This window comes from Vairimorpha necatrix, chromosome 8, assembly GCF_036630325.1.
Source record: "Vairimorpha necatrix chromosome 8, complete sequence".
NCBI classification, from domain to species: domain Eukaryota; kingdom Fungi; phylum Microsporidia; family Nosematidae; genus Vairimorpha; species Vairimorpha necatrix.
The window spans coordinates 615,697-628,932 of NC_088823.1; the positions used below are offsets into that span (position 1 = coordinate 615,697).

Consider the following 13,236-nt stretch of genomic DNA (forward strand, 5'->3'; position numbering starts at 1 on the left):
TTATGCAGATAAATTTACATCGAGCTTTAATATTAAAATTTTTAAAAATAATCGTTTTTAATTTCTTTATGTAGATTTTCTAATAATATTAGATTTTTTTTTTATTACATAATTTAAATCTGTTTAAAATAATACCGCAAATTTATTTTTCGTTAGTTTTATTAGTATTTTCTAAATTTTAGATGAACTGTATGTTTGATCAAATTTTTCCCTAAGAAATATTATTTTTTATCGAAATGCTTAAAAATACAAAATCGAAAATAATCTGGATGAAAAAGGGACAATATTTACATCAACTTTCAATATTAAAAACAAAATAAATACTTGTTACTCAATTAACTTTTAATTCCCATTTACACATCATTTAATACATTAACTCTATATTAATTTTTATAAGAAATTAAATACTGATAAAATTTAAAGTTTAAGACGTATTTGTATCATAAAATTTTTGTATATATAAAGCAATTATTTTATAATGAATCAATTATTTACATTATAAAAAAAATTTAAAAGCATATTGAATTATTATTATTACAGATAACGCTGACAATAGAAAATTATTGGATTAAAATGAGAAGTAATTACTGTTAATATATACTTCCTCATTTAAAATAGTTTTTTTACACACATATATACTAAAGAAAGGATCAAATATTTGAGGAAAAGTGCTGTTACTATAAAAGATACAAAACACTAGAAGCCAAATTATTATGATTATTTGTTTAGATTTCAATGTAAAGAATTATATTAGTTACTACAACATTATTCGCTATATGTAATTAAAATATTAATATGTTTTAGTTGAGATTAGATGGGGCGTTACAACTTTGACATAGAAAATTTTATAATGATTGTGAAATGCTTATGTATGATTTTAAATATAAAAATCAAAATTAAAACAAATGTAAATTTGAAAATGCATGCGTAATTATAGCCAATTAGTAGTGATGTGTATATATTTTATAAAAACAAATTTTATAATTATTAGTATTTTAACATTATTTTGTTATTTACAAACTTATGAAATAAAACATTATAAATCGTATTAAGAAAAAAATAAAACCATCCGTGAAAGCTATACTTGAAAATTCTTTAAGGACGAATTGAGCAAGAAATTTTCATTATATATCATAAATTTTGATCTTTTATATTTTTGGTGCAGAATAAAGGATTAATATGCACATATACATGCAATTGGTAACCCAGATGGTTTCTCTAAATAAATTTTAATTAAAAAAGTATTTATTGTGATGCGTTGAGACAAATTTTGAGGAATTACATAGATTACAAACAATAAAGCTCTAATTATAACTCAAAATAGAAGCATATTACAAATAAAATCTTAAAATGACACTATATAGATTAAATGTGTCAGGCGTATTTTATCTTTGCATTAAATAAAATGGTCCATTTGAAAACATAATAGTTAGAGTCATAATAAAATTTTCGCCTGAAACGCCAGAATTGAATACTTTCTGTCTAAGAAAAAGAAGAATAAAGTTTTATTTGTATTAACTCTATTTCTTTTAAATCGATTGTTTTATTCGTGGTAGCTGTATGTATTTATATAAGCATTAGAATTCCACTTTTTTAATTATTTATAAAAAGTATTGTTTCAATTTTATATGTTGTTAAAATTTAATTTAATGAAGTTTTTAGTTTATGCGCTGTTTCCAATATTAGATGCGATTCTTTTACATAAATATTTATTTTTTATTTTTGAAAAAATTTAATTTTTTTTTCAAGTCTATAGGAATCATTAAAATAGGTTAGAAAAGCTCTAGAAGTAAAATCGTCGGAAAAGGTACTATAATAATTTAACCATATTAGTTTTCCAAGATTAAACTCACCCCATAACGCAAAATTTACGCTTTTTGAATATTTACAAAATTTCATATTCAAGTCTTCATGTATTCCAGCAATATATAAAATTTGCCCATGTAATTCGTTAATAGTAAATGTTGCTTTTAATATAATGTTGCTTTTTTCAAAATAATTTACATAATCACAACATACTCTATTGTAATATCGAAGATGATCTATAAAAATTATAGTATTTTTTCTTTCTTCTGAAGTTATTGCCTTGAAATGATATATATATGGATTTCTTTCTCTTTCAAATTTTAAATCACAATTTTTATGTAATCTTTTATCGGTTTCTGGCATATTTAGCTTGCTGATTAAGCAAAATCTTGTGTACATGTCTTCATGTGAAACATTATCCAAAGCTAAGTAAACATGACATACATCTTTTTTAGCATCTTTAGAAATATATAATATGTCGGAACAAAATATACATAATAATTTGAAGCAAAATAAAATCATGGGCACCAAACGTCAAATTTTTTATATATATATTTAGTAAAATGGTTTTTGTCAATAGAAATTTATACTGAATCAAATGATCATTTGCTTTTATTTTGATTAAAATTCTCAAAAAATTTTGACAGTATATTTCATTAAGTTGTTATTGGGGAGTATCTTTAAATTTTTAGAAAGAATTAAATTAATCATTGACACGAAAAATTCAAAAATAAACTTCAAAACAATTATAATAAGGTTTTTATCTCAATCCAATATATATTCATGTAATTCTGTTAATAAAATAATTTTATTGATTAGTTTATTATTATAAAAAATTAAATTTTTTTATTCTGTGGTAGTGTTTTGAAGATCAATAAAAGTAAATGCTCTTTTTTTCTGTATAGATAGATAAAAAATACACTTCGAAATAGTTTGGTTGTGAAATAATATTTATAAAGATGAATTTTTTTATTGTTTATTCCATAAAAATGCTTATTTTATCAAGTATAAGGTATTTGAAAAAAAAATTCACAAAGTAAAATAATTTTATCTTGAAATCTTTAATTTCAACAATAATAAGATTTAAATAAAATTCTCTGTTTCTTTTACGATATACTTATAATTCATGTTCTTAATTCCTAACTTTATAAAAACGTTATAAAACGCTTATTGTGGTGTAAACATACAGGTTTATTGTATGCTATCTTAATTTTATAACACAAACCAATACTTTAAATGATTACTACCTGCTTATCACATAATTATCTGAATACACTAACACAATGCAACTATTAAGATATATACAATTTAAAAGCATAATTTAATAGATTATTCAAATATTTATTTTAAAAATCTTTAAATTAATACATACGTCATAACAAAATCCCCCCATTTGTAATTACAAATTTCAGATTCTACATATTTAACATCATAATTTAAATTATTTTCATTATAATCAAAAACGTTGAAAAGATCATGTAAAAATATTACCCAAATAAAAAAAAAATTGTATAGTATATATTCGTCTATTCTATCCGTTAGAAATTTTCGGGCGAAAAAACTCAATAAAATTATTTGTATCTTCATCTTTCTTAAATGTTAGACAATAATAAATTTTTTTTTATTTTATCTTTTATATCCAACGATAAAATTGAAATAAAGCATTGAGAGAAATTTTTTTTTAAAACTATATCAACATAAAAAAAACTTATTCTTTGTGTTTAGTTTATAAAAAATACTTTATTTTTCCTCTTTAAAATATTTGTTGTTATGCCTATCGTCACTTAAGCTTATGTTTACAATGACAACAGCAAATCCATACGAAAAATTTAAATATTTTTTATCTGCTGTTTTCAAAAGCACTCGATTTTTTTATTCAATTTATATTCTTCAATTGACGCAATATGAAAATAGCTTTGAACAAATTAATATAGAAATTTAATATATTAAGCGCTCAGAAAAACCTTTAAGAACTTTACTATAGAACTTAATACAGAATCAGAAATTTCATTCGATGACATTCAAAGTTAATGTTGAATTGTATTGTAAAAGAAGATAAAAAGAAGCTATTAAATAAAAATTATTTTATTTAACATAAAATTCCAAACAATAGATCTAATAATAGTGTAAGTTTAATGATTGTTTCCAATGTAAAATTTTATATTTTATGTATTAGTCAAACTTAAATCAGATCGCAATAAAATATTTTATCGGCCTGTCATTATTCAATTATTAAAAGTTCCAATAAGATGTCAAATTCCAATATCTACTTCGAAATTTAAAATTTTAATTTTGTACCAAAAACTTATAATTTCTCTACGTAAAATACTTTATTTAGAAAGAAAAATATTTATTAGAAATAACTTTTTATTATATTATGAAAATTTTTTATACCCTTATGATTTGCTTTATTTTTTCATTTTTATACATAAATTGTTCTGACACTTTATTAGTGGTTCCATTGAACAATGAATATGTGAATATATACATCGGCATAGTCAAATTTCGCCAAAATGATATATATATATTTACTGAATTAATTGAAAAAGATTGTGTAGGTGAAATTATAAATACTTATGATAAAAGATCAAAGGAAGGAAAAAGTACTAAGCCGTATAATTTTAAACTTATCACTTTAGATGATAAGCTAAATCTTTTTAAGATAGTACAATGCGATAGTAAAAAAATGCAGAAAAAATTATTTGATAATTTTATATATAGTGATGTTATACTAAAAACAACCATTCAACTAGACATTAAAAAGACATACTTCATTGAATATATGGAATCTAGAAAAGGTATAATAAAAAAATTTGCAACCAGTGAGAAACTTATATTTGATGGATCAAAGACGATGTCTAACTTAAATTGGTTAAATATAAATCACTTTCCTTGGGGTAAAAAATCTATCTTATCTAATTAAATAATACATTTGAAAATTATTTATTTAGTTTTTTTAATATTATCATGAGCCCATGAGAAAAGTCATTTCGTTTTTTTTCCGATATTCCCTCTAATTACTTTAGCAGTCTTCTCGAGGAATTTATTGCATATACTATAGTCATATATAGTTGGAAAAAATTTATAGAGCATCATGAAAGCATAAAATTAAATAAATTTTTTATTAACCTTCAATACTTTTCAATCACGATATTGCCAAATCAAAAATAATTTTAGATCAAAGTAATTATAGTTCGCACATTTAATAGATTATATTAATGTTTATTAGTTTCAAATTCTATTAATTAGCACATCAAATAGTATTAATTTAATAAATGTTAATTATTAAAAAATATGTTATCATTTATTTTAAAGCTTTCATAAAATTTTAATCTTATACAACTATGTAACCATTGCAATTTAAGTTTATATAAAACAATTTTACAACTCAAAAAGTATCAGCTATTTTTGTGCTACCCCCAATGAAATATATACCTGGCGAAATTTATGTGTTTCTATGGTATGTTTATCTAAATCTTCGGTATCTTCAAATTCTTGTTATGATAACACGAATTAATAAAATCTTGATAAGCAAATTATAATCATAACTCGAAATTTTAAATTTGAAATATAATTTTTTTTAAAACTAAGTTTGTTTTGTTTTCTTCAGTTTACATCCACTGCCATGCACGTTATCTGTCCACACACCTTCTAGCTGCCCCTTCTATGTTCTGGTTCCATATCTCTCTACATGTGTCCCTGTCTCTGTTTAAAGGAGATCCTCTCTTGTAAATTGTTATAATTCTCATTTGGATGTAAGCTTTGATATTAATCGATGGTCCATGACATTAACAAGTTGCTGCGCATATGTTTATACCTTGAAATACATCGCAGTTCCTAATTGTGATTATATTGTATAAAATTTAATTTTATTGTATATCAGATATTAAAAAAGCATCCAATAATAATACATAGATTAAATTGGAAAGTAAAATCTCTAACACAACAAATAAGTCGATAAAATTTTGGTGTTGAAGTATTAATGAAGAATCAATATTATCTTTTTCTTTGAATTAATTTTAAGAAGAATAGTTTTAAACTATTATAATTATTATTATCTAAAAATAAATAACAAAATACAACTTATATAAATAATAACATATTTAATGTAACAATCATTTCACATGTTTAGTGGCCTTGGAAATGTGCAAATGATCAAGCCCGATTCGTAAATTTTTGGTAGAGAAAACAAAATTCGTATAATACAGTAAAGAATCTGAAGACAAAAGATAGATAAAATATGTTGGTTTTGTTTCAAATCACGTAATTTTTAAGATAAAACTCTCAACAACTCAATCTGCAAAAAACAAATGTTTTTGAATTTAATAAAACATTCTGCGCATAATATAAACTTAAAAGTATTTGTTTCAATTATAATTTGTCGATATTAGAATATTTATTTGGTTTTTCGTCTTTTTCTTCAACATTGCTTGAAGGTAAAATATAAAAGTTTTATATTTAAACATTGAGAAATGTCAAACGTGTAAAATATTTAGCAGCTCTTGAGTCCTAATGATATAATTTATAAAAAACTTTTTTTCATGTTTTTGTATGATCAATAATTAGGTTTTTATAAACAACAAACAAACATTTCTTAATAAGGGTTAGCATTTTTGAAAGCAGTATAAATAAGAAATATAAGCTTCTCACAAAATAGTTAAATTTATGGAAGAGAAATTTTCATAAATCAGAGTGAATAGATACTTGAGTAGTTATGATTTGTTATGTATGTTACGTAATAGTGAAGTTTTAACATTGTAAATTATTTTGTTTATTGCTTTATTAATATTCCAATCTATGGGTTTATTGTTTGTAAAAAACATATGAAAATTCAAGAAATATACATTCCCCAATATCATTCAGTAGACACCATATACGGTTACTAATATAGATTATATTTCTTCGAGAACTAGACAAAGCTCCTGTGCCTCTTTGTTACAATGTTTCATCCTTCACTCAGATATTGCTTTGATAACTCCTGTATTATATAAACTAAAATTCAATTAATTTGTGCATAGGAGTGAGGGAAATAATACTAATAATTTACTGATTAAAAAAATACAATTGAAAACAAGTTCTAATTAATTACCCCCAAGTTACACTTTGTTAAAAGATTTATACACAATAAAAAGATTGTGTATCAAATAATCAATAATTGACAATTTTATGATTTGATATACAGTTTATCAGGATCAATGTGATCCCCAAATCAAAAAATGAAAAAAATTTAATATTTAAGTATAGTTAAAAAAGTTATTCGAAAGAAATCTTTTGGAATTTGTTTGTATTCAAAACATTATTCAAACAAAACATTCTATGTATCAGGAATAAAAAATTTAAAATTGATAAATCACTAATTTAATATTTAATTAATAATTTTTTAAAAATAGTATTTCTTACAATTATAAAACGTTTCAGGATAATATATAAAAATAAAAAAATCACAGCAAACACAATGTCAGCAATTTTCAAATTAGCTCTTTCACTCTTAGCATGGACGTTCGCTTATGCCTCTTCAGAAAAGGATATGAGTACAACTTTCCAGTATCAATTACAGGAAAATATTATCCAGAAAATATGTATAGTTAGGAAGGAAGATCTAGTATTCATTGCTTTTTTTAATAATCCGAGAGATAAGACTGAAACAAAGAAACGAATCAATTCATCCGAAAGTGAATATATCAATATAGTAAGATCTAAAAAATTCATCATTCAGAATTATATTAAATTGAGACATCTAATTTCTTGTGCATTGAAAAGCATTTCCTCTCGTATTTTCTCTGTTCTATTCAAGGTAAGATCAATTAGTGCAACCATATCCTCTAATATCCTATTTATTTCTAAAAAGCTGATTAAAATACCTTCATACACATTTTGCCATCTTTATAATGAAAGTAAAGCGAGATTGAGTAATCTAAAGATGTTTCTAAGGAATAAACAATAAAACTAAGTAATTAAATTTGTTGTCTTATGTTCTTATAAACTTTAATAATTGAGTTATACTATAACATACATTTCATTATGGTTGAAAATTATATCAATTTAGTCTATGGAATTATTGCATTTTGTTTTTATCCTATACAAGTTTTCGACATTGAACTATTTACTGTTTATTGTATTTTAAATGAGCATATAGTTGATTTGAAGATTACCACTTTAGAACGTAAATCAAATGAATTTGCATATGTAAAATGTAATTATTCAATAATATTATGTATGTTCATAGATATTTTAGGAAATTTAAATGCAAATGACAAAGTTATAACAAAAAAAAAATATCATCTGGAAAAAAGTCTTAAAATTATTACTAAATTAGGCAAAAATGTTTTTTGGTAAAGTTATATTAAATTAATAGGAACGTCAACATAAAAAAATAAAAATGATTTTTTTTTTAAGATTTGAATATTTTTGCAAAGGACAGAGTAACCAAAGTACTGATATTACTTTTGAGGCAAAAAAAATATTCTACAAATCAGATCCTTCGTTTTTAGTAATGTTAAGGAGGAGTAAACGTACAGCATGTTCCGCCTATATACATGAAGGCCTGTCAATATAGAAGGACATGAAAGACCAAATAAACCTTTAACTTAATAAAATTATTCTCGGAATGCCAGAAAACTAGTAGTTATATGATTTTATTGCGTAAAGGTTTTTTGTAAAGAATAAGTTTTGATAGTCTGAGAGCCACTATCAAAAAATAATAAGCTGGAGAACACGGTACAACTTCACAGTTTCATAAAAATCAATAATATGCTTAGTGAGAAATTCTCAAAATAATATTTAAATATATTCCAAACTGATTTTCAATAAAACATATAGTGATGGTATAACGTGTATTTTCATTCTTGCCAAACACGTGATTAATATCCTTTTTTAAAAACTTTTTTTTAATTAATTAAGACGTTATAATATTTAAATGTAGCGAATTATAAAGAAAAGTTCATAATTTAAACTGTATAAATCATCTATTATTGTGTCATATAGTACTAAAATTAGGTTTTAATCTTTTAAACTTGTGTTAAGTATAACTTGTAGTTAAAAGAAGCTAACATTTATATATAAAGAGAAGGGGACATAGGTGCTAAACTTAAAATATTTATTTTGAAAAATTAAAAAATTTTGTCGAGCCTGATTTGTTAATAACAACAGAACATTTTTACTTTGAAGACAAAATAATATGGTTTTAAAAAGAGATACCGTCATATTATGGCAAAAAAATATTTTAAATAATCAATAAGTATTTTATGAGTTCGCCCATGACTCTTTATGAATGTATCCCATGATAGACATATGGAATAATTTAAAACCTATCTTAAATCAAATATACAAGTAGTAAAACATGTAAAAGGATTTCAAATCATACACAATTTATAGTATTTAACGTCATGGTTCTTGTCTATTTAATCAAAACAACAAAGGAAGTTTTAATATTTTTGAAAACACGAATTTGATACTATTAATAACCTTTTTTATTTATACGATGAATTGTTCGATCTTCAGGATTAACGAGTTCGATGATATTCAATATTTTTAATATTGTATTTCTAATTTTAATTTCTAGAAAAATTTGAAGTTTATATTTTTAGAATTACAGTTACAATAAATATAATTAACATTTTTAAATTCAGTTTTATAATATCATTTAGATATATATATATATATATATATATTTATATTGAATTTTTTTGTAAGGAATAACGGGTTAACGATATTATGTAGCAAACTCTTATCATAGTTATATTATAGTATTTTTCGATAAGAAACATCTCATTTCGTATTTTCAATAATTTCTATATATGTAATTTATCCAACATTATACATAATAATACTACAACTATAAATAATAAATGTTATTGTTTTTTACAGTTTTAAAAACGATCTCTTTTAATTTTGTTTTTTTTATATTCAGTATAGTGATAATATTAGAAAATTCGTTTGTAATATAGTCAGCTTTTTATAACAAGTTTAATTTTTATTGAAATGCATTTAAAGATCTTATAGATAGTCAGATAAACATAAATTTATAATTGAGTTTTGTATAAAAAATTTGTATAAAAATTCTCGAAAATATTTTTTTTTATTTTAACCAAAAAACAATGAAATTGTGTTTTGGGTTGAATAACCCAATATTTAAAAATTACAATAATTTTATGTTTGTTAATAGTACGAAATTTGATATTATTACATAAATCTGAACATTTTTATGGTAATAATTATATTCTTCAGATGTTTTTTTGTACGATTTTCACATTACACTTACTATATACAAAAATAACAATTTTTGAAATTTTCACAAAAAAAAGAAGAAAACGAATATAGATTTGTATAGAAATTTTTTTTATATGTTTAAATTAACGCGACAACATTAAAATGTAGAAAATATAACTTATTTTAGAAGCTTTTTTATCAAATGGTGTATAGAAAGATATAAAAATATATAAATCATTTGAATTTTTCCAACATTAAAATCAAAATTTATCGGTATTATAGATTTCTGTATATTTTAACAATATCCAAACATTTTTAGTTGAATAATTCTATTTTGTTAACGTATTAATACTTTGTCGCTTTTATTGATTACATGACCTTTTCGGCGATCAAGAATTAAATCATATGTTTATGCTTTTTAAAACAATAATATGTCTCATTCAAGTCAATTTATATAATTATAAAATGGTCACTTATATAATGATTATTTCATTTATATAATTATAATTTTTTACATATTTTTATTTATGGCATATAATTATGTTATATCACTAGGAATTCGGTGGATAATTTGGAGACAAAGTGCAATCAGATGACGATTTTTCATTTTTATGAAAAAACACAACAAGTAGTAATGCATTCATCTATTAATTTGTATTTTATATGAGGTTAATTATCAGTACAATAGATCGTGCTAGATGATCATGCGGAAAAAAAGAAAATTTGAGAAACTCACTAATATAAGGGGTCACATTGACCCTGACATTCTTGTGTTTGACAAGAAGAAGAAATGAATTTATATCATTCGAGTTGGTATAACAACCAGGATCAAATACAAATCTAAAACGATTAAAAATAAGATGCAACATGTTTTTGCAAATGCTACGGAACTAATACATCTTTTCTCCACATTTATGTTTCTTATGAAAGTACATGGAATAAAGTAGTAACAAAAAAATACAGATAGTACATCAGAGAGCTATAAAATTTTTAACCTTACTTTAAGCATACATTCAGTCCATTGTGTTAATATAAAGTCTAGATTTCATCTCTTTAAAACGATGACAAGGATGCGTTAAGGGGTTGCGGTGAGGAAGGGGGTGCTAGAGCTTTAATATCACTAGTCAATATGGTGGCTGCTAAAAAGTGATATCGCCTAAGGAGATTAAATCTGAAAATTTGGAGTTAAAACACAAGAACGATTATTCAGAAAGGATAATCTTTCAAAGCTGAATCCCATGAGCGATATAGAGACAAGCTATGCTAGAATATCTAAACTAAACGGAAAAACAACTTAATGGACTTTTTTTTTAAATATATAAAATCTAACAACTGCTCCAAATGCTTCTTATTAAATATATATAGTTTAAAATTCTTTACGTACTCCCATAAGTTTCTAAGATGTATAAATAAAAATTACGCAAACCGTTTTTTAAGACTCTCACTATATCAACAATAAAAAAATAAAATTCGTTTTTAGAATGTAATTATTATCACAAAATCCTCATATGTATACGGGGTTTTGTGTAAATAAGATATTTTACATATCATAAAATCTTTAGTCCTTATATTTAATATTATTAAAGTAAATATTCTTCAGATAATATTCTTACGTAATTTATCATACACTGATATTATTTTTATTACTTTGAAGAAAGTTCATATTTTTAATGTTTATGTTATGTTTCTTATAAATTTTTGTGCAAATTTTCAAATTAATTATTAACTATAAAAGTATTGTCGCATAATTTACCTGCATTTTAAATTCAACAAAATCACTTTAGAATGTTCATAGATATAATTTTAATGTTTATATTCTAGATGTAGATAAAATAAAGTTATTCGAATGGTTTGTGCTTGCAATACTTGTATTTTATAAAGATAAAAATACAAATACTATAAAACATACTAAAATTACAGTTGCAATAAAGCCTCAATTTTTAAAAATACTTGTAATATTCGTAACCTCAGTGTCAATTGTATCGGAATCATTTTTTGTCTCGGAAGTTACTATCGCGGCATGTTTTCAGATTGGTTTTTTAAATTTTTGTATTTTGTTAATTACATTTGTATTTTTTTCTGTGTTTTGTCTTTGTTCTTTATTTAAATCAGTTGTAACAAAGTCTACAATACAATTTATACATTCTGCTTATAATAAACTATCACGATTCTTTTTTATGAAATCATATTCATAACTCACTCCGTCTTTCCATAACAAACATTAAGATTAGTTATTAGGCGTTTTCATTGCTTATAAACAGTGTATAGGAAGTTTGTTTTTTTGCACCATTTGGTATAAAACATATATGTTGTCTAATAATTTCTTTTATAGTCTTTTTTCAGATACGGAATTGTTTAACATCTTTAATCATAACCGTAGTATGTCATAACTCTTCTATTCTACATTAATTTTCTTTTATACATAATAATTTATTATCTAAATATATGATATCTTTCTCAGTATTCGGTTTGTTGATTTTCAAAAATAAAAAAAATTAATTATTTTATCGACATATTTTTATTATTAAAACTATGTTCTGAAAAATTTTTTAGCATTTTCAAAATATTCCATGGTTCGTAATTGTGTTCCAAAAAAATAAAAAGTCTTATCTGACATTGGATTTTTTAAAGAGGCCGAGAAAGTGGTCGACAAACATCTAAACTGTTGACAATTTTTTAATGTAATTTACAAGATCTTAACTGGTTTTTATATTTTAAGATGAAATTTAAGAGCGTCAAGATTGGATATAAAAAAAGGCAGATAGAACATTAATTTATCCATTAAAAGAGTTAACGTAAAAAGTTTATTTTTTTTATTTTGTTTACTTTTCATATATTATGTCTTTGTATTTTCAAACAAGATGTTATTTATATAAGAATTGATAATAGTCATTGTCTTTGGTTTTTTAAGATTCATAAAGCTTTTGCTGTTCTTTATTAAATGAATTCGTTATAGAAAGCTTATAATCGATTGATATGGTTTACACAAAAATATTTTTTTCAAACATATACTCTTGAGGCCATTTAACATACCAAAGACCATCCATTAATATTTTAAAGAATACAAGAATGTATATTATCTTAAATCATAAAAATGAATATTTAAAAATAAATATAAACATAAAAAAAATCTTTAAGATTTTATCCGTTTCATAACAATATATAATAAACACTTAAACAACAATTTTCTCCTTTAATATAAGCTCTTTAAGAAGCATAATA

General features: G+C 23.0%; 1 protein-coding gene across 1 annotated transcript; it reads left to right on the forward strand.

Moving 5' to 3' along the window:
• Positions 1-4,204: 4,204 nt before the first annotated feature.
• VNE69_08092 (uncharacterized protein) lies at positions 4,205-4,729 on the forward strand (the record flags this gene model as incomplete). Its single annotated transcript, XM_065474408.1, has 1 exon — positions 4,205-4,729. One exon carries the CDS (start codon positions 4,205-4,207, stop codon positions 4,727-4,729), a length of 525 nt encoding a protein of 174 aa, XP_065330480.1.
• Positions 4,730-13,236: the final 8,507 nt, after the last annotated feature.